The 23612-nt window shown below is 41.0% G+C and overlaps 1 protein-coding gene across 1 annotated transcript in view; it reads right to left on the bottom strand.

The window, feature by feature from the left end:
- Nucleotides 1–1143: 1143 nt before the first annotated feature.
- Nucleotides 1144–23612, bottom strand: part of TNFSF11 (TNF superfamily member 11) — a 31779-nt gene continuing 9310 nt past the window's right edge. The window contains 3 exon segments of the mRNA XM_027590800.2: nucleotides 1144–2693; nucleotides 6595–6693; nucleotides 6774–6819. Coding sequence (XP_027446601.1) covers nucleotides 2272–2693; nucleotides 6595–6693; nucleotides 6774–6819 — 567 coding nt within the window. The 3' untranslated portion in view covers nucleotides 1144–2271.

Here is a 23612-nt window from a genome sequence, read left to right as displayed (position 1 = left end):
ACAGTACCTAGCACATAGTTGGTGCTCAGTGAATAATGTGGAACAAATGAATGAATATCATTCACCTATGGGAAGACAGAATCACATTCCAGGAGCCAGTGCTGCTAATAAGGTTCTTTATATAACAAGATTTTGTGTCAGTGGAGAGTGGAGAAATTCTGATTGCATATCAAAATTCATTTTTCCTTAAGCCAAGGCTCAGCAATTGGGATATGCAATCATATTTTGTGCCAATCTACCTCAGATTTACTGATAGTTTTAAAACAATAGGTGGGGGGCGCCTGGGTGGCTCAGACGGTTAAGCGTCTGCCTTCGGCTCAGGTCATAATCCTAGGGTCCTGGGATCGAGCCCCGCATCTGACTCCCTGCTCTGCGGGAGGCCTGCTTCTCCCTCTCCCACTCTCCCTGCTTGTATTCCGTCTCGCTGTCTCTCTCTCTCTGTCAAATAAATTTAAAAAATCTTTAAAAAATAAATAAATAAAACCATAGGTGTATTTTGGACAATGATTGAGTCCTACAGTCATAGCTTTGCTGCTTAAAACGTGTATAATTTCTTCTTTAACATCTGCTATTTCTTTCCTTCTTCCATTCTTCACAACCATCAAGAAACATTTATCCACGAATGTCAAGTGCCTTAAATTATGGTTTCCTGTGCCTTCCCAAGTTGCTTGTTTTCTGCTGTCTCCCTCAACGTGAGTAGCCAGGATGGGTTGAGACAGCTCCCCGACATAAATTTCCATGAGGTGGAGCATCTAGTCCATTGTTAATGTTTCCTCACCATGGTAAGCTATAAAAATGTTCAGGGGCTCCTCCAAGTCAATTGTGCCTCAGGGCATTAGGAACTAGTGCACAACACCACTTTTTTTTCTTATGACAGACGCATAACACAAACTTTTCTTTTTTGAGTGAAGAAGCTTCTATTTCCTATCTGGCTCCATTCTTGCATACATATCCCTTGTAAATTATTTTTCAAATTCGGAGGTTCATTAATTTAATTGAATCTGTTCCTAATTTTTAATTAAATCTGCATTTTTCCCAGTAACCTTCGGAAAGATGGAAGCCACAACAGCATATTGGAGAGAATGGGATCACAGAGTAATACAGACATGAAAGAGAAGCACAATATCACAAGGCAGGTCTTCTTATAAATTTATTTTTGTACCAAAAAAAAATTAACATTCAAAGGCAATGTTTTTACTGTACAGTAGAAAATATCATCAACTATATTAAAAATGGGATTTTTTTTTTTTTGCTGGTAAGCCACTGATAACTGTTCCATAAAAAAAACCCACAAAATTTACAATTTGCAACACTTGTAGAAAAAAACACCTGTTCAATAATTATATAAATACTCTTGACAGATTCCAGTAGCCCATTATGTATACTTTTTGGCAATGTCAGCTTTCTAAAGTCAATTAGCTTCTAAATTTGAAAGGCACCTGGTGGCCAACATCCTGCTTATTATTCAAGGCAGCCATTTTAATTTTTTGCACAGACTTGACAAGTCTGAAAAATCTATTAAGTTAAAAAGAGTAAAGAAGTATAATACAGTTGATGTTAGCAAACAACTTTTTTTTTTTCCCTTAGCTGCAAGTTTTCCCCAGGGGATTTACAAAGTGCACCAGTTAAATATGTCTGTACATTTAAAACATTAAATATGTCAACAGCAAGACATTTTTAAATATTTGAATCAAATACTATGGCACAAATATAATTTACAATACTTTGCACAGAAAACATTACATCTGAAATATAACTTTAGATATTATATAAAAATACATATATCTTCTCTCCTCATTAGAAAAAGTATTTATTTGCAGGTTCCAGCATGATGTAACGATTCAAAGGAACTTAACCCTTCTGATGATCATCCACTGTCAATTAGATGACACCCTCCCCACGTGAGCTGCAAAGTGGCACATAACCACAGGCTAGATCCAGAGAATTAACCCCTCCCATAGCCCAAATGCAGTTTCATATAAAGGCAATCATAATTGCTCTAATCTGGTATAATTTTAGGAATTCATTACAAAATTTAAAAGCCATTATGTAAGAAAGCCTTTAGACTGTAACACACTTTACTCCAACATCTCCCATTGGCTGTAAATACACATGCTCGCTACAGAGTCAAAAGCATGGAAAGAGTCTTCTTGTACCATTGTGGGTCATACCCCTTAGTAGTCTCACATCTATATACATCTTTCTTGGCTTGTTTAAAATTTTTTTCCATACATCCTAGGAAGTACAGAATAATGCTCCACACAATGGGACTCAATCTATATCTAGAACTTTAAAAGCCCCAAAGTATGTTGCATCTTGATCTGGATCCAGTAGTGATGGGTTGGATACCTCGATGCTTATTTCCTCACCAGATCGTAGCTTAAAAAATCCCCCAACGTTTATGGAATAAAAATGGAATTCGGAATTCCCTGACCAGTATTTGGTGCTACCTCCTTTCATCAGGGTATGAGAACTCGGGATTTTGATGCTGGTTTTAGTGACATACACCATCAGCTGAAGATACTCTGTGGCGAGGTCTCCCGAAGTTTCATGATGCCGAAAGCAAATGTTGGCATACAGGAAATAAAAGCCGTCTTGGTTAACTATTAGTTTTCCATTGCTGAAAGTCATGTTGGAGATCTTGGCCCAACCTCGGTCATGGTACCAGGAGGACAGACTGACTTTGTGGGAACCTGAGGATAGGAAGGGCACATGACTTAAAATCCACCCCTTCAATGAGAAGGACATCCTCACAATTCCATGAGGTTGGAGAAAAACCTAACAGTTATTGTTCCAAGGGGAGAATACTTCCTCAGAATTTATTTTCTAAAAGGGCAGAAATGCATTAAGATGTGCTTAGTATTCTCTGCTAGGTACCTGAGAGAGTACGAAGACAAAAACTCAGTGTTCCTTCCCTCAGGAGCATACGGTCCATGACCGTTAGGTAGGGTGTGTGTTCAGTTAAGAAGCAAGGCGTGAACCTTGAGAGCCAAGGTGCAGAGATAATTGCCATGGGAATTCAAAGGAAAGAGAGTTTAGTTCTTCCCAGAAGAATCAAGAATGACTTTGCCGGATTGTTCCTGAACCTGAGAACTTAAAATAGGTACAGGATTCAGTCAACAGAATCAGAAAGAGCACTTAAGGTTGAAGACAGAGAATAAGCCCAAGGCAGTTGATACAGAAAAGCAAGAGACAGAACTTCCAGACTGCTTGATTCCAATGGTTCCGATCCCTTCCCAGGACAGTTTATTTCCTGAACTCCAGAGGTGGGCGCTAGAGTGAGCCCGAGAAGCCATTTCAGGCACTGCAACCTCTTTGCACCCTTCCTTCCTTTTCACTGGAAGTCCTACCTCAGGTCATACCAGATTAAAGCATCCAGAGCGTAACTATCACCCCAAATGTAAATATCATTCCAAATATAAATATCATCCCACGGTCCCAAGCGAATCAAGATGAGACTGCAAGATTATTCATCACAGCCCCACAAACACTAGTAAAGTAATTCCTCCAGGCTGGTAAACAGCCACCTAATCCATTGACAGAGCAAACAAAATTCAAGATGTTTCCCACCTAAAATTATCCCATGTTTCCCTCTTCTTACCCTCCTCCCGTATTCAGTCCTTCTCTCAATTAATAACTTGTCTTAGAGTTTATCTCCTATGATGAGTCTTAATAGAGAGAAGCAGAATGACTAAGGTAAAGTCTACCCTCTCAGTGGGATGGATCAGTTAGTTATTAGACCAAGGGCTCATAGGTACAGCCTGGAGAGGCGAGAAATGAATAGGAAACAGGGAGGGGAGAAAAGACAGGAACCTTGACCACAGGCCACTTCCACCGTTAGCCAGTGAATTGGAAAGAGTGTCCATATTCCCTACTAAACATATCTCTATTTTTATTCATCCATTCATCAATTCATCGATTCATTTAGTTGATCAATCATTCAAGAAATAACTGTGCGGGGGTTTCTTTGGAGATTCACTCTGCCCATAATTAAGAATGTTATCAAGCAGTATCCTCTCGAAGCACTTAACACTAATAGTGGAGAAAACAAGAAATAGGCATATAGATTGGAAAACATAATATCTTCATTGCTGCATGTCACACAGCACTTGGTGGAAGTTCAGTTAAGCAACTGCCAAGTGAATGCTGCAGAAGTGAGTGGCAATCAGGAGCACTCAGCCCAATGAGGGAGACAGAGGAGCCAAGGGACAGGGAAGGCTTCAATCAAATGTGGATGGGCTGAGAAAAGGGAGAGCGTAGTGTCAGCGACGGAAACTGTTGGAGCAAATAATGGAATGCACACAGCAGGCAGAGGAGAAAGGGAGTGTGAATGAATTTGAAGACTCAAGAATAGAGAAGAGCGGGAGACAGGGAGAGAAGAATACACTACTATCAAGTTGAGGGACCTCACATGGCAATCCTAGGTTTGCATGACAAACAAGGTACGCCGATGACCTTTTACCCCAGGCCCTCATCCCCTGTGGTCAGTGCCATTAGGCGCTAGGGAAGAGACGTCTCCAAATATTTAGCCTGAGCCACCCCCTTAAGAAAGCCATGTAGTCTGGCCTCACAAAACACTTCCCGATGCATTTTATTCAGGAAGCGAACAGTCAATATAAGGCAGATTCTGATTTTTTTTCTTATGTGTCAATCAATATAAAACAGAGGCCAAAAATGAACATGCGAAATTAAAGCCACCTTCCTCTGAAGAATCCCGTACTGGCCAAAACTGGGAGATAAATGGACTCAAGGAGTTGTTGGCTCAGCCAGAGACGCAAATGCTATTCTCTTAAACAGAAGCATACACTACTTCATTTCACTCAGTCACAAACTCAATAACCGTTGGAAAATAACTAGGAGTTTTGCCTTGTTTTTTGGCAACGATTTGACGCTAGGTGCCTGAAGAGAGAGCTTGCTATTGCCAAACAGACTTTGGCACACGGTGTAATGTAATATTTATCACATGTCATTTAAAATGAACTGAAAAGATAAATGCAGAGCACATTCATAGCACAAACAGCTGATATATCGGTATTAATTTGATTGCATTTGCTAATATGCAAAATAGTTTTCACTCAGAAAATTAGTGTAGCTTCAATGTAAGGCACACATACACATGTGCAGAGAGAAAATTTGTTTATGAAGCAGATATCTGAGGCAGGATAGATGGTTTAGGAGAATGTGCTACCAACCAAAGCATTGGTTTCTCAGTTTCCATGTCTGCAGTCAGGAAATACCTCTCTGGGAACCCATGCTATGAGAGTGGCTGCAAAATCATTACTAAAACTTGGGTTGTTGTGGTGGGTTTTTTTTTTTTTTAACTCCAAGAAAAACTAGCCTTAAATCATTTTTAGAACAAAGTGGAATATGTATAATCATTTAATAAAACTCAAATGTAGTAACAAGTTGCATTCACGGAGTGCTTACTAGATGTCAGCTTCCATGTAAGCATGCTCTGACATTGCCTCATTGAATCTCCATGGCCACCCCATGAGGTAAATACCATCTCCATCCCCGTAAAGAAACTGACACACTAAGGATTCCAATAACTTGCCTGAGGTCACACGGCCAGTACGTAGTACAGTGGGGCTTCATACCCAGGCAGTCAGTCTATGAGCCCCTGCTATTAAAAGTACATTAATCTACTTTTTATGGGAAAATAAGAACATAAGAGTCCCCAGTTTTTTTCCCCTCTGACAAAGCCAACTGGCCACAAGGTACTAATATGATGGCCTATAGTGTAAAAATCATGGACCTGGGAATCAACTAGAGTGGAACCCAACTTCTAATCCTACCGCCCCTATGACCTTGAGCAGATAAACTATGTGGACCTCAGTTTCCTTGTCTGCAAATCTGAATGATAGTCACTTACCTTGCAGGGTTGTGGTAAGGAGTAGAGATAACGAATACAGTGAAATGCCTGGTACATTGTATGTTGAACAAATGGCATGATAATAATAATGTCAAGTGACACTCTATTGTAATGTTCTTTTAACCTTTGGATGTTCACCTATCCCAAGGTAGAGTCCCAGTGGGGATTACATGGTGAAATAGCTGGGGCCCTGGTTAGATGTAGGCACAGAGCTCTGAGTTTCCTCATTTCTAAAAGATAATCAGCTCTCCAGGGCATTGAGCTAAATTCTGATCCAGAGAAAGTGATAGGCCCTTGGAGAAGGAGGAGTATGTCTTCTTTTCTAGAGGGCTACTGCCTCTTAAACATTACTCTGTTAAGGCCCTACCTGGAACTCTGCAAGAGATAAATCCATGCACTTTATAGGTTGGCAAGGGGGATGTACCAACTTTGGCTTGGAGAAATACAGATGAACAAAACAAGGGATTGTCCTTCCCAGTTCTGCAACCTCAACTGGCAGTCATTAAAAATAAGCACCCATCTTGATGATCTGAAAATGAAGAGTGATGATGTCCATTCTGGCAGAGTTGAGAATTACTGTTTCCACAAATGATCTTTCTTCTGGTCTAGAAGTTAAGGGCTCTCAAAATTTTAGTAACCGGCTAATAATAGTTTGGAGTATTCAAACGGACCGATCAAGGACTCTTGAAATCTTTTTCAGGCTAGATGCAAATGGAACTTACCTGATGGGATGTCAGTGGCATTAATAGTGAGATGAGCAAAAGGCTGAGTATGAGGCTTGCCCCTCCTGGCCAGTTCTAACCATGAACCTTCCATCATAGCTGGAGATGAGAGAAACCATGTTAGCCCCAAGAGTACTGACCCTATTTGATTTCAAATATTCATGCAGATTCATGCTTACCTTTTTCTGCTCTGATGTGTTGTGATCTAACAATATGTTGTAATTCCTGAAATAAAAAGACAAAAATCTTATTTATATATTCACTCTTCCAGTCAAGCCATAAGAATTTAGGATTGTTGGACATATGATAAATTAATCTTCTTTCCTTCAAAATATGCCAGACATACATAGGCAGTGAAATTCTTTAGTGTTCTAGGTAGATATCAAGAGAAGTTCAACCTGGGGTGCCTGGGTGCCCAACTCTTGGTCTTGGCTCAGGTCATGGTCTCAGGGTGGTGAGAAGCCCTGCATCAGGCTCTGTGCTCAGTGGGGAGTCTGCTTGAGATTCTCTCCCTCTGCCCCTCCCCCCACTTGCATGCTCACTCTCTCTAAAATAAAAAAATCTTAAAAAAAAAAAGAGAGGCTCATCCCAAAGAATTATGTTGATATGCTTAAAAAGTAGACCACACACATGTTATCTAACAAAATACTTTGGACAATAAGAGGAAATAAAAGACAATGTAAATTATAAAACCTGGAATAATTAAATGTAATTAAGAATTTGTAGCAGATACACAAATGAAGATGAAGTTAACTAGGAAAATAACAATTACCACAAAATATATGACCCTCTTAAATCTTTAGGGAGGCTCTTTTTATGTCTATTTTATTAGTGAATTCCTCTTACCACACTGAAGTTCAGCTCACAGGAAAGCAAATAATGCTTAGCTCCCAATGGTTAATTTTTTATTTAAAAAAAAAATCACAGTGCATTTAAAGTACTATATGGAAGTCTAAGAGCTTTTAGAATATCAATAATTAAGTTAAAATACTGCCACAAATAGAGGTTTAGAAACTCAAACCAGAATGGGGCACCTGGGTGGCTCAGTCGGTTAAGCATCTGCCTTCGACTCAGGTCATCATCCCAAGGTCCTGAGATCGAGCCCCACAGTGGGCACCCTGCTCAGCGGGAAGTCTGCTCCTCCCTCTCCCTCTGCTCTTTCCCACCACCCGCTCCTGCTCTCTCTCTCAAATAAATAAATAAAAGCTTAAAAAAAAAGAAAAACCAGAAAAAGAAAGAACACAAGTATGTAAAGAGCACAGGTAATTGCATATCTCGACTTGAGCCCTGAAATGAAGGATCCAATAGGTAAGTAACTGCATGCCCCTCTGAATCAAGACCTTAGCTACCATTAACTATTATGATAGAATGGGTGAAATGTCAGGTTTAACTTCAGTTCAAATCCCTTATCAGCCACCTACCTGAACTAAACATATTAATAGCACCTCTATCATAAGGTGGGGATTAAGATTAAATGAGGTAATGCATTTAGGCACTTAGAAGTGTATGGTAACGCAAATACCTAGATAATAGAAACACTCTTGGAGAGATTCCTAATTTCTCTATTATTGGGATGACCATCCATGCTAACCATTTCCCACCCACCCCCAGCTCCATCCCATGATATTTAAAAAATTAGCCACGTAACCTAAGTTCTTTGAGTGTCTGGAGAGAAGGGCTTTGAGATAAATGATAGATGATAGATAGATAGATAGATGATTGATAATGGATAGATAAATAGATGATTGATAGATGATAGATAGGTAGATAGATAGATAATGGATAGATGATAGATAGTGGATAGATAGATAACAGATGGACAGAGAGATGATAGATAGATAATAGATAAATAGATAGATGATAGATAACGGATAGAGAGATAGATAATAGATGGATAGATAATGGATAGATGATAGATAATGGATAGATAGATGATAGATGGATAGATAGATAATGGATAGATGATAGATAATGGATAGATGATAGATAATGGATAGATAGATGATAGATGGATAGATAACAGATAGATGATAGATGGATAGATGGATAGAGATGATAGATAGATAACAGATAAATAGATAGATGATGGATAGATAGATAATGGAGAGATGATGGATAGATGGATAGATAGATGGCAAACACAACTTCAACTGTTAACAGTTGGAAGGATTCTAGAGATAAGATAACATTGATTTTTCTCTCCGTCTTCAGGACTCTCAAGAGAGATAAGAATCTATTCTATTTTTAAAAACCCTTGGAGGAGATGGCACAACTGTTTTCTGTTACCTAAAGAAGTCACAGTGTGACTGACTTTTACAAAGAAACCTTGGGCGCTCATCCAGGGCTAACTTCTGCCCTTGCCTTGACCCAGGGCACTGCCCTGCGGAACTCTGGAGCACTGTTTGTAGAAAATTCTAGGCAAATTGTGGCGAGTGGCGCAAGGCAATGGCCCTTCCCAGGCCTTATCCTTCCCTCACCATCCAAGATTTATTTTTCTCCCCTGCCGACCTCCGATATCCCAACTCTCTTCTTATGACTTCTGGATTCCCAGTGGTACTCTGATTTCTGGAATTTCCTGGTTTAGTCTCCCCTGTATTTATAACAGAGATTTATAGATGTACAGTGTGTCTTTATACATTGTGTGTATCTTTACACATTTGTATACAGTGTATCTTTTACATGTGTATATCTTTACAGCTTTATATATATGCATATATATATATACACACATATACAATCTATCTTTATTCATTATATATACATTTATAATAGAGATATACCTTGTATATATATTTATACATTTACAATATAATGTCTTTATACATAGCGAATATCTTTATACACTTATATATACAATGTTTCTTTACCTGATTACTATCTCTTAAAAGATTGGAACAGGATCCTTGATGACAGAGTAAATCGGGAATTTAAAGCTACCCTTCATTTTCCCTCTAGCCCGGATTTGCCTCATCCTCAGAGGGGAGAGGGAGGAGGGGGAATGAAGCAAAGCTAAGTATGGCATATGTCTACAAATGTCCGCTTCGTGCTTTTCTATGGAGAAAAACACACCTTTTATTGAGAAAAACAAGGGAAGAGCTTAAGTGCTAGCTCAGCAGTTCTCAGACTTGAGCATGCGTCACAGTCTCCCAGAGGGCGCATTGAAACAGAGTTTCTGACTTAGTAGGTCTTGGGTAGGGCCTGAGAATTTGCATTTCTAGCAGGTGAGCTAGTACTGCTGTCCTAGGGTCTCAATTTGAGAACAGCAATCCCCCTGAAATCCCAAAAGATTTCAGAGATGGGCCAATCTGACATTTGTTTGAAGGTTGAGACCCGGGCAAAAGAAGCAACAGACTAAAGTCACTGATTAAATGGGCAGGGAAAGTTTGTTCTTTCCCACCTGGGAATAAACTTCTCCCGCCCATTTCATCAGTGGCTTCTAGGTCACAGCTGTCACAGAAACTTTTCATTACAAGAAAATTCAATAACCAGCACCATTCAGAAGCACTTTCAATGACTGCTAAAAAACAAAACGAAACAAAACAAAAAACCTCCAAATACAAAACAAAACAAAGAAACCCTAATGTGTCCTGGCCCAGAATGAATTAGAACTCTATCTAGAGAACCATCACGTAATGCTGCTTTCATGTTATACCTGTTCTTAGGTACCCAAAATTGCAATGCTTCTCAGAAATCCTATAGAGAAGTTTCCATGTGAAAAGGCAGTGCATTATGTGTCTACAACCTGAGGCTACAAAAAAATGTATTCTTGTTATCTATTCTTGTATCACTACCTCACCCCCAATTTTTTGAACTCTAGTTGATGTGCATAGATGTCAACCATAAACAGAACATTCTTCTAAGACTAATGCAATTAGTCTGATACTAACTTGGTATTTGTTTTTTTTAAGGAATCTCTTCAGGTGATTCTAATATAGGGCAGGCATTGACAAACATTATTACTAATTGAGTGCTCCCATGAATGGCTGTTTGGTGATGTCTGTATTTGGCCATAGATTTATTATATCCTCATAACTTACATATATTCCACATATTCATGCTGAAAATTAAATAATCCCTTACATGTGTATCTAACAGAGTATTTTCCCTTGGACTATCATATTTGATGCTTATTAGAATCAGAGGCTGGGTAACTATCACTAACCTCATTTTTCGGACTGGTAAATGGAGGCTGAGAGAATATGCACTCTCCTAATTAAAGCTGGGACTTGAACTTCTGTCTCTGACTCTCCCTTTACAAGAGGTGGCCATCAAATACATGCCTGAAAGCTGGCAGAAAAGTTTCAATGGTCCTTCATGGGGTTCAGAACATGCTACTCCAAAATATAAGGCCTCGGCATATTGAATAATTTAAGCTGAAGGAATTTGAGAAATGGCAGGTGCAGGAAGGACCCTTGTGCTTCTCCTCTGAAGTGGTCATAAGACACTTGTGTGAGAGATGCTCTCCTCCTAACTGGCAGAAAGGAGCATCCTTATCTCTAAGATGTGAGGATGCTAAGAAGAACCTGAAGGAACAGGCCCTTTTGTCCTGTCACATTTTCCCACACCTTTCTACTCTCCATCAAACCTAGTATAAAAAATCGTTCAGGTTAACCATTTCTTCAGGTCTTCATTTCTTTAGGAAACATACATTCAATACATGCATATGCTTTTCTTTCATTAATCTTGCTTTATCAATCTAATTTACAAAGCCCCAACTGGAGAACCTAAGTGGGGAGAGGGGAAAAGATCTTTTTTTCCTGGGGCTTAGGTGGTTCAGTAAGTTAAGCGTCTGCCTTCCGCTCAGGTCATGATCCCAGAGTCCTGGGATTGAGCCCCACATCGGGCTCCCTGCTCAGTGGGGAGTCTGCTTCTCCCTCCACCCCTCTCCCCTGCTCATGATCTCTCTCAAGCTCTCTCTCTCTCAGATAAAGAAATAAAATCTTAAAAAAAAAAGTATCTTTTTTTGTTTCTTCCCCTATGCCTGTCAAGAAATCCTTAGGGGGTTTTTTTCCTCCCTGGAGTAGAAAGTCTGAAAGGAGGCTTATCTTCACTGGGGATCTGACTGCTGAGTCTCTGCAGGTTGCCTGGAAAATCTGACAAAAAAAGAGTTTGACATCAGGAAAATTGGTCTCCGGAATTTCAGGCTCAGAACTGGCTGAGTCATGTTCAGGGCTTGGCTGGTGAAGTGCCTGAACCAGGGCCTGCAGACCCTGGGCATGAGGGGCATCACATTTCCAAATGTGACTCTGCTGAGTCCACTCCACACAGCAGGAGCAAATCTATTTTGTCATTTTTCTCAAACAACAGATACTTGGCTATGTATATGCTAAGCACGGATCTTTCTTGAATGCCCCCCTAATATTTTTAATTTTCAAGATTATAGGAAACCCTTCTAAACGAGTACTGAAACTTCACTCCAACTGACAATTCCATTTATTTTCTAAGCAGCACACTTACATTTATTTTCATCCACTCTAGTCCTCTACTTCTGTCCACACTAATTAGAGTGTCTTAAAATGTACAGTTCTTTATTCCCAAATCTTACCATTCAGACATTGCTTCTGGTTTCTTTGAATTCAAAAAGTTCTGATCATCTAATCAGAAACACTACAAAGAATTATCTCAGCTCCTTTCCTATGAACAAATTATTCAGATGAAAGAGATCTTTTTAGTATATTATGTGTGTTTATCTTATTTTAAATCCAGTTGTAAGTTAAAAAAAAAAGTTAAGTCTCTGGATAAACATCCTGTGCATATGTGGTCTACACGATCATAAAGAAGGATAGGTGGCTTTGACACACCTCCCAGCAAACAGCCTTTAGCAGGAGCAGAAACAGTTGCCAGGGTGAAAAATCTGGGCAGTGCTCCCTGCAATTTCTCTAAGGTCTTCACTAAGAGCCACAAAAGAGAACCCGATGTCTGCTCCTCAGGAAGACCAGCGATCTGCCTTCTCCGAATACAGTATGCTTAGCATCTGTTACTTGCAGGGGACAAAAAGAATTGCCCCCTGGGTTTCTACAAACTACCCATGACAACTAGGATCATTACCTATAAGTGACTAAGAAAAACTCACCTGAATGAATGAATTGATTTGCGGTCACACTGTAACAAGTAGGCTTTTCAGCAGAATTATGCATTTTTAGATAAGCGTAATTTGGGCCTCGATTATGCTAGCTTCATTTAACCCTTCAAAACAAACAGAAAAAGCGAACTACTGGTAGGCAGCCAAAGAAATTGCTGCCAATTCAAGGAAAAAAGAAACCCTCTGACATACTGCCACCTAGTGAACGCTGTCCAGCACTGACAAGCCTGGGACGCCACAGCCAGGCTTTGCAGACCAGATCGCGCAATCGCCCCCACTCCAAAGTCTAAAAACAATACAGCTGAGGAAATTTCACAACGTTTTTCAATCTTCTCATTGTGGCATTTTCCTTTTGAGACTGCGCTAATGTTTCATCTTTGCTGTCAGAGTACATCTGAACACACAAGAAAACAACCGATACAATTTTTTTTTTTTTTTTAATTTCGACTTTGATTTCACTCCTAGAAGAATGTTGTGATTTCACAATTCCTCCACCAGGAAAGAAAGCGCACAAAAGATCGATGTGATTGTGTAACGTGTGGTTCTCTAGGATTGCTTCTTTTCGACTTCTCCCGAACTCAACCTCCAAGAAGCACAATCCCCAGAGTATGGTAGGGTAAATTTGAAGAGTGCAGGACCGGGTCTTCAGTCTGTTGGCGCAGCCTCTTTCAAACATCTTCTAAAATATTTTAGGGTCTTTTGCCAAACATAGGGAGGTGGGAGACCTCTCAGAACTGGCTCAATCTTGATAAATCAAAGCCACTTAGGAGAGATTGTACTCTTTAAGAATAAATACAAACACTTATGAGTATTTTCAGCTCCTTTGTGGAGTTATGAAAATTTTGCTCCAGGTAATTTCAACATTTACAGCAAAGTTAAGCTTTTGCAAACTCAGTTGGACCACTGCCCAAACAAGACTTTGATAGCATTCCAATTCAAGAGCGAATGTTATTAAAATGGTCTTATTTGCTTGATGGCAGTGTGTTATTATCTTACGAAATGACAGAAGTTGATTGAAGCTCCCACGGAGGACATTCTTAGCTGTAAAAATTCCCCGAAAAGGCCAAGTTACTGGAGGTTGAGCTTCTGAGACTGAAAATGGCACCTGTGCATTGGGACGAGAATTGTGTGATCCACACAGTGCCTGTCAGTCAGAGCATAGAAGAAGGAATTTGTACAGCCAGATGCTTTGGAAACCACTGGCACCAGCTCATAGCTGGGGTCTCAGGTGGCTGCCTCCCTCTGCAGTACCCACAGCAGCTGCAGGGGACATCTGGCTGGTTGAACAAGGATTTAACACCCCGTTTGCCAGATATAATACAGGGTTCATACACTTGTTAACATATGTAATGCATTCATTTTAACATCTTAATGATACCCTTCAAGTAATTCTTCTCCAACCAAGTTACAAGAATAGGGTATTCATCAGCCGAGTTAGCCATGAATGCCACACATGGGTTGTTTCTGAAAATGAATAGCCAGTTTCCCATTCCTGCAGAGAAGTCCTGGAGACTTCCACCACATAAACTGCTCAAAGAGCCATCCCCTCCTCTCTCGCCAAGTACAACTGCCTTCCTTCAAGCTCTCATCATTTCTCATGAGGATTATAATTGCCTCCTACCTCCTCTCCCAGTCTCTTGCTGGTCCTCAAACTGATCCATTGCTGCTGGAGCATCCGAAAGTATACGGAGGAGCTTGGTCCTTCTCTGAAAATCCTCCCGGGAGTCACCCACAGGCTTCAGGAGCAAGTCCACATTCCTCACCTGAGCTTAGAAGGCCCTGCGAGATGTCCTGGTTACTGCTTCAGGCTCCCTTGCTATTCCCCCTCCCCTGAGCCCCCAAACTCCACCACTGAGGCCACCGTGGGACACCACAGTACAGCCACACATGCTACTTAGAATCAGTATCCTGCCCTCCGGTTCATACCGACATGGTCTCCAAGTGCTCTCTCAGAGAGACGTCTTACTGTCTTATCAGTAGCTCGTCTTTATTTGTAAAGATTTTATTTGCCTGGTATTCTTGCCTTACAAGGCACAGAAAGCATACCCACCCACAAAAAGAATACCCAGGTGTTGTCCAACAACCTAAAGAGGCAGCATTAATATAGATGTCCTCAGCCTCTTGCTTTCCTCCCTCCCCTAAAGTTCACATTAACCTTCTAATCCACAGGATATGGGGGAACACTTTATAGGCACCTGATGAAGAGGGGGGGCCCCGTAGTTCCTAATGAGCTGTCTGTGGTAACAGTTCAAAATAACCTCAAAGCAAAGAACTTTAAGAGGAGGATCCACTGAGCATGCTGTCACCTAAATACATGTTATGAAGGGCATAGCAGAGTCTGTGCTTCTCAGCCCACGTGCCCTGAAGCATAGTCTTCTAGGGCGCCAGGACAAGAGAGGAGCACTAGCGAGGGGGAAGGGCAGCTCCTGACCATCCCCACGCGGGGGGGGGGGGGGGGGTGCATGGGGAGGAGGACTGGGTCCGGTGGGTCCAGTGGCCCAGCTAGCAGCAGGAAGGGGAGCCGGCGTATAGGGCATTGGCCCACTGAACCTGAAAGGAAGAGCCATTTCTGACTCATTTGCAACTCTACATTTTGATCCCTAACATTCTTTATTTCTTTTTTTTTTTTTAAAGATTTTATTTATTCATTTGACAGAGAGAGAGACAGCGAGAGCAGGAACACAAGCAGGGGGAGTGGGAGAGGGAGAGAAGCAGGCTTCCCGCGGAGCAGGGAGCCCGATGCGGGGCTCGATCCCAGGACCCCGGGATCATGACTTGAGCTGAAGGCAGACGCTTAACGACTGAGCCACCCAGGCGCCCCAACATTCTTTATTTCTTAATATAAGCTACTGATTTACAGAATTCACCCAGAGCAAAGTTTTCCCGACACAGATTCTATCCACAGCCCACACCTCAGCACCCTACCTCTTAAACCTCCTAATTTGTTTGCCTCCTAACTCAGTCAGCCACCACCATCCCACGAGCACTTCTGGAAATTTCTCAGTGAAGAACTTTACCAAGATGTGTGTTGGTCTCCTCCTCCCACCCAAGCATAGTCGCCGGGGGCTCATTTCTCCCAAAAGAAGTCTGCTGATTGGAAAAGATACGTCTTTGCAAACAGAAAATGCACTCTCCCCACCAAAGGGCTGAAGAAGAGCATGCCCTTGTTTTCCTAGAACAGAGTGATGCTTTCCTGGCAGTGCGCTGGCTATGCTGGGAAGAGAAAATTAGTTTTTCTTGTTTAACCTTCATGGTTTAAATGAGGAACCTTCTGCCACAGTTAAGGGTCCCCTAGAGTTTTCATAAAGTAGCCTTATGACAGCAATATTAGTCTTCATAAAGAGCTCAATCTCAAAATGTCTTGCACTATAGTTCTTGGTTAAGAAGTTTAATCTAAGGGCCTGGAGGAGTGACTGCAGTGTGGCATCTTGGGCAAGGCGTGCTATTTATCCTGTCTCTGCTTTCTTCTGCCACTTGAACTAATATGCCCCCTTGCACTGGCAGAGCTTTGACATTCACAGAACCTTGTGGCCTCCAAAGGAGGCTTACTCTCACAGACCCTCCCCAAGGTATCGGACTACTAGGAGTATGACGCCAAGGGGAAGAGAGGTACCAGACCAGCCACTGAGGACAAATGAGGCCAGGGAGGAAGGGGCAGGGTGGCTAGTCAGGGTCCTCCAGCCTCAAGGTCCTTTAATGTGTTCATGCCCCAAAGGCAGAAACTGCCCCCTCCAAGAGGTAGGACAAGCATCACACTTGGGAGTGACCTCCAGCCCTTTGTGAATCTTTCTGAGCATACATAATGTGGCTAGCTTCTGGCAAGAGCAAACCAATAATCGTCTGATGACACCAAGAGCAGGGATGAGCAGGGCTCACTCACTCATTAAGCCAGTTCTTCAAACTTTCACTGAGCACCTACTGTGTGCCTGTCACCGGAGAGAGAAACTAAACATCACACAGTCCCTGTCCTGGAGGCTCACATTTGAGTGAGTCAGCCCCACACCAAGCTCCTACAATGGATGCTCTGAATGACAGGAGTGAATAAAGAAGCTCTGGGCACACACACAGGAGCAGCTTCTAACCCAAGTGTGGGCAGGCAGGCATCAGTGGGGGCCTCCTTTGAGAAGTAATGCCTGAGCTGAATTTTGAAAGACAGAGAACCAACTACACAGGAAAGGCCCAGAATAACGTATAAAGGGCCACACAGAAACGCCCATCTCTCATTCACCCATCCATCCATTCCACAAAGTTTAATGATGGCTGCTGGGGGTGGGGGGGCAGGCATCCTATGGTGTGCTGAAGGTGCTGTGTTTCCAGGAGAGATATCATCTTTGCCCTCACTGTGCTTTGGATCATAGCAGGGAAGCAGAAGGGGAAGGGCACAGCCAGGTTAAGGAACTTCTAGCATTTTACTGTGGTAGGGCCACTGCGCACAACAAGCTTGGTGGGTGATGGAATGACACACAAGGTAATGAGCCTGGAGAGGCAGGGGTTGGAATGAGGGTTTCCAGAGCACAAAAGATTATGTGTTATATGTTCAGCAGCTCAGACTTTATCCTGTTGGTTACCGGGGTCCACCGAAGGATTAGTTAAGCAGGAACGTAAGGGACATGTTCAGATTTGCATTTTAGAAGTCACTCAGCTGTGGAGAGGATGGACTAGAAGCAGTGAGACTATAGGTGGGGTGGCCACCTGCAGTGATCTAGGCAAGAAACGATGCTGGTGACACCTGCATTAAGGTGACAACAGTAGGGACTAGGTAGAGAGAAGTAGTTGAAGGTTTTGTGAGGAGGTAGAATTCACAGGATGGGGGCCAAGTAAAGAGTGAGTGATGGAGAGTGTGAGACGATCTTCTGGCTTCTGGCTGGGGTGATGGAGAGGATAATATGGTCCTTCACCATGAAAGGGTCCGAGAAGATAAAAAGCAGGCATAGGCACTGGGAGGAAGAAGTTCTGAGCTCACCAAAACTTTCTGAATATGAGCCCCCTGATTTATAGTTATCATTATCATATTTACCACCACCACCACCACCACCACCACCTAGTGTTCTTGAAGGGCAAAGATTGGAGGCTAGGGCAGCACCCAGTAATGAGGAAGTGATGTGAGAACAGAACTCTCTCAGACCCTGAATCTCAAAAGGTTCAAGCAAACATTTGTCTCATCATCTTAGCTGCAGACCCCTCTCTGCAACTTTCAAAACCCACATTTCCATACCATAGGCTGGCTCCTTCTCTTCACAGCCACCACTTATGTTCACCAGAGTCTTCCCTGTACTCTGCTGGCTCTCACATCTTCTTAGGATGCTTAGTACACCTTCTTGGTCCTAGGTGCTATCTCCACTCCCACCCTGAAGCCTTCCTTTAAAGATAGACCAGTCCTTCTCGGAGAGGATTTCTGAAATCACAAAGTCTCCTACTGAATTACCAAATCTTTGTGACCAATCTGGTTTATTTATTTTTTAAGTAAGGTCCCCAAGGTATTCTTAAGATCAAGCAGGCTTGGGAAACACCGTTCTAAGGAACATCACTCTCCAGTTCCACAGGCTCTATTTCCCCTAAGATGAGCCACTCTGTGGGGAGCAATACAATCTATCCTTTGTGACCTTCCCTTCTAACCAAGGACCCCGAGTTTTATTCACTTCTAAAATTGTAGGTCAAGATCCCAAGCCACATAATTAGATGCTCTCTTTCAGGTGTGTCTTTCCTTATCTCTTGTTTCTTTAAGAATGTCGTTCCAAAATATCTTTTCTTCCAACCTGGGATACTTCTAGCACACAGATAAGCCCACCTCTGATGATGCCACTCACTGTTATTTCCCTCTTGCAAACCCTCCTACCTTTTGCCCTGGGTCTCCCTGAGATTGAGCACATCACAGCCAATAGCCTATTGTTGGGTCAAAGGCAGTAGATGGCCTTGGTTTTGTAGGAAAATTCTGTGGGTCTTACTTCAGCTTTCCCATAAAGACAGTTTTCATAAATGCTAAATATGATTGGGGTTGATTGAATTGCAGTTCCCAAAACTGTTACGGCGCAGATGAAATCGCATTGGAAAACCACTACATGACTAACATCTTGATTTGGGAACACCAGTGCCCCCAAACCCCAAGTTTCCCTGTGGGTTTACAAGAAGCTTTCTTGCGATACATATGCATATACAACAGCAAAGTGATAATGACTGGGGTTTAGTTTTTCCCCTTGTGTTTGTTATGTGTGTATTTAACTAAAAAGCAAGTGAGAAATAATGGTATATAACAACTCTAATGATTATAATTTCATAAGTAGTTAAGATCTACTCAAATTTTAGTTGATTTCTTACATACTTTATTTTTAAAAATGGGAATAGTCTTCTTGTAATAAGTGACATCAGAATTCTAAAGGATCAGCTCTCTCTAAGGAGAACACAACCACTTAATCTGATAAACCTTTTGGCTTTAAATTAATGTTCTTGAATCCATGAAACCTACTAAAAACTGTGTAGGTGACAATCAAGGTTCATTCAGAGATCACAGATGTGGAAATGTATATGTCTAAACAAATCTTTGAAAGTTCTTTCAAAAAATGCATGCTGTTAAATCCATTTTTAAATGTCTCTGTCTCCTGGAATCCAAATAATCTTAAGGTACTTTAGTTTTTAGAAAACAAAATTTAGCCATTCCAATTTTTCATAGACTTGATGTATTGTATTCACAGAGTTAACTCTGCTCACATAGTGAGCCTACTTTCCTGCCTAAACAGGGTTTAGTGAGTAGTGGAGACTGGTCACTGTCCCCTAGAATGCAGCCTCTTCTCTTCCCAGTGAGTTATGGGCAACCCCCTTCCTCAAGCCTTGGTGCAAATGTCTGCTCAGCTAGAGATAATTGTGCTGCTTCCCTTATGGCCAGGCGTGGTCTTATGAGTAACTTCCAGCCAAGAGGATGCTACTAGAATCAATGGTATCTCAGCTCCCAGGTACCAGTCTTGGCCTTTTCTCTCCCTTTCCTCTGTCTGGAAATGGCAACAAATGGAAAAGCCAACTTGGACCAAGAGATGGAAGGTACAGAAGGTACCAGATGAAGATGGAGGAGCCTCCCTTCTAGCCTTGGACTGCTCACCCCTGGATTATTGCATGGGAGAGGGAAAAACTCCATCTTATTTAGTTCATGAATGAGGGTTCTCTTTGTTACAGCAGCATGGACTGTGCCAAATAACAGTGACTAATTACTGGGGGATCAAAGTATTGAATATCTTTGGGTACACCACTCTTAATACAAGGAGAGAGTTTTAATTTACACTGTGAATCCAGTAGGAGATGAGACCAAATATGTACTGATCCCCAGGGAATAAAACAAGAATTCCAGGTAAGAATTAACTGTTCAATAATGATGGCTCTAGTTTTACTCCCCATTTTCCAGTAAGCCTTCGGAGGCTCAGAGGCTTCCTGACTCCAGGAAATGGTTAGTCAAGAATATGCCAACAAAAGATAGTTATTGGTAGTCATTATCATCCTTGGCTTTTCGTATTCTGTAGTGCAATTGCAGAGACCAGAGGAAAACATGCCTAAAGGGAAAAGTCTGGATGGAGATAACTTTCAACAAAAATTATCTGTACTTTTGCATCTGTACCGAGACCTTACCACCTCAGGCTACAATATTAATAATTATCCATCATAACTTTGGTTAAGACACCAGAGAAATGAGAAGCAGGCTACTAACACTCTGGCCTTATGAGTTGGTCGATGACCCATGTTTATTTAAAAATATTAGTTCACAGAGTTCCATAAGTCACAATCATTTATTTGTTCTTTTCCTTCATTCTTGAGACTACATTATGTGTGACATATTCAAGTGTGAGCAAAACGGCTATAGTTCTTGTCCTGAGGGGAGTTTGCAGGTTTGTTCTGTGACCTCCAAACACTTCTGACTGTACAGCTCTTTCAGGGAAAAAGTTTTAATGCTCCCAAACATACATATTTATTTATTTAAGTATTGAATAAAACATTCCTGTATACTAAGCACATTATGGAATAGTCACAAAGATGTTTTAAAAGCTAATATTAAAAAATCCATACACATGTAAATCTTCATGCTCCCTTGCCACATCCTGGCGGAGGGGGTCATCTTGAATGCACTAAACATCCCACATTAATCTCTCTGCTCCACATCATTCTTTCAAATACTTTTCATAGTAAGCTTCAGGAAGTTTTTCACAAACAGGTACTTCGTGTGAAACCAACAACTGGGCATACTAAAATCATGCCGAGTCACAGCCCAGAGTGCTCAGAATGTATATTTAGGGCCTAAACACATGGTTTTCCACTGAGGCTGGCCGAGAGATCTAAGGACCAAGTGCCCCTGCTCAGGGCCTGAGCTCTCCACTCCACTCCTCAGGCTAGCAGAGGCCAGAGAGGCTGCCAAAGCTGGAAACAAGAATTGCTTTATAAATTGGACACCATATTTGTACTAGTGTTTTCTTTATTGTCATAGACTGTTATGATAGACTTTGTAAATTGTGGTTGGTAGGACTGGATCACTAAGAGGCTTTCAGAGTTCTGTGCTAAAGGGGAAAAAAAGCCAAGAAAGCCCAGCCACAAACAGAAAAGGGGGAAAAACAGCATTACTTGCCTGACCAAAGACGGGCTGGGTAAACAGCACTTTTTGCACACATATAATGTAATATTGTGCTTATGTCTAGCATTTGTTACCACTGGATGGGTTTGATCTTTCAATAATGATTGCAACCTCACATGTAATTTGTTTTATGGGTTCACTCAATATCTATATTAGAACTAAAACAAAGATACAAACCTACTTTATGAATGCCTGATACATCTATTTTCAGCATTGGCAAGAGAAATGAGAAATCTGATTATTTTGGCAAGATGTAAAGAATGTCATATTAACCAATAATTCTCATCAAAGGATAACACAGCTGGCAAATCACTCTTTGGCGAGGGTAAGAGAAGAATACTTCCTAGTCCAAGAAGAATACCTTGGGTATAGGAAAAATTATGGCAACGTGCCTAGCACGGTATGTGCGCTTAATAAACATGGCTTGATTCTAATGATAAGGTATGGATAACACTCATCTCATTCGTAAAGATCCTCTTGTCTGGGGGAAGAAATAGCATCTTCTACCTCCAAACACTCATGGGTATATTACGACAGCTCCTTACTCTTGAAAAAGGATTGTCTGTGTGTAATGTTATTACCCACGAATAAGGGTAAAATCTTATAGCCCAACAACACAAAAATGTGCTATTAGCAAAATAAAGTTCTCCTCATCCTGTGAGTCATACTAATCTGTAAATATAATTAAAACCGTGTGCCTTTAATGAAAAGAGTTGATTATTCTTGTCTGCCCACAAATCTTTCTCCTTTGGCTGGCCAGGTACTGAATCTCTTATAGTGAGTGTTGCTTATTTGGAACGAGGCACCAAGTCCCCAAGGCGCTCCTAAAATACTGAAAACTCTGCCATTATTGCTCATTTTAAGTACAAACTGGTTTGTTGTTCTATCTAGACAGTTCGCTTAGAAAGCTCAAAGGAAATGGGACAACAAACAGGTATTAAGTTCTGATCAGGCAGGTGGGGGCAGAAACTGAGGCAACAGAAGGTGTAAGACTGGAGCAGTGATTGGCCACCAACACTCTCTCCAGCGGGATTTGTCTCCACTTAGGACATGAGGTAAGCCTATTACTTTTTAAAGATTGTAAACAAATCCTCCCAGTGCCATGTTCAAACCATTCAAACTATGCCCACTTATTTAAAATAATGTTATATAGTACTAAATTACATATACACACATTCACGCACATCCAGTAAAGTCTACTCTAAGGGGTTTGGTCTCCCACGGATCAGGACTTTGCATAGTTACGTCTTTCCCTTGTAAATGCCTCTGTAGAGTTTTCTAGCTTAATCTCCGTAAGCTTTATCTGTGCCTTGTTAAGTTCATTTTTAGGGCTGTTTAAACAATATGAATGGAATTTTTCATTTGTGTTTTCTAATTGTTGTTTGAAATGGGGACAGCTAGTGATTATTACTTAACTAATTTTTACAAACTGATTGACTTTGCTTGCAGCCTTTTAGTTCTTTCAAATTTACCCTAGTATACAATCATATCACATGCAAAGTTTGCCTTCATATATGTGTATGTATATATTCATATATTTTCTTATTTTATTCTCTCATATGATTACATTAGCTAGTATACTCTGAACAATGTTAAATAACGGGGCGGGGACACTAGGCATCTTTGTGGTGTTCCTGACTTTAAGAAAATGTTTCTGTTTTTCATCCCATTAAGCTAACTTTTAGTTTGAGGTATTTAGGAAAACATCAAGAATACATCTGGTTCTGTTTTCTAATGGATTTTAAACATCAGAAATAAATATGAAATTTGGTCAATCACTTATTTAGTATCTATGAGATGCTAATGTTTTTCTCTCTTGACCCATTAAGATGAACCACTTTTGCATTCCCTTAAATAAATGTTAATGGTATCCGTTTTTCTCAATATTTTTTTATTTTCAAAATTATCTTGGCTGATCCTATTCTTCCAGAAAAAAACCCCGAAGGATAATTCTTAAGAACCAGGACACCCGTGAAATTAAAAGCTTATCTCTTCATTGTAAGGAGGTACAATATGGGTCAATTTACACAGAAAATTAGGAGATAGTAATTTACCTAACCAGAATTACCTTAATTAGGGGTTCTGTTTTTAACTAATAGATTATCTCTAGTACATGTAAATCATTGTTTAAAGATAGATTACCCAACATTTGGGAGAGGGGATAAAAAAGCAGACCAATGAAAATGAAACATAAAACAAAACAATAAAAATGAACAGACTAGCAGAGTTGCTGTTTCTATAGCCCAAAAATTACAATATAGGACAAAAAGATCAAATTAAGCCCACGCTTTAAAATATCTATCTACTCCATAAAGCTAAGCACCTATACAC

This window comes from Zalophus californianus, chromosome 3 (assembly GCF_009762305.2).
Source record: "Zalophus californianus isolate mZalCal1 chromosome 3, mZalCal1.pri.v2, whole genome shotgun sequence".
Lineage (NCBI taxonomy): Eukaryota > Metazoa > Chordata > Mammalia > Carnivora > Otariidae > Zalophus > Zalophus californianus.
This window is presented reverse-complemented; position numbering and strand designations above follow the sequence as displayed.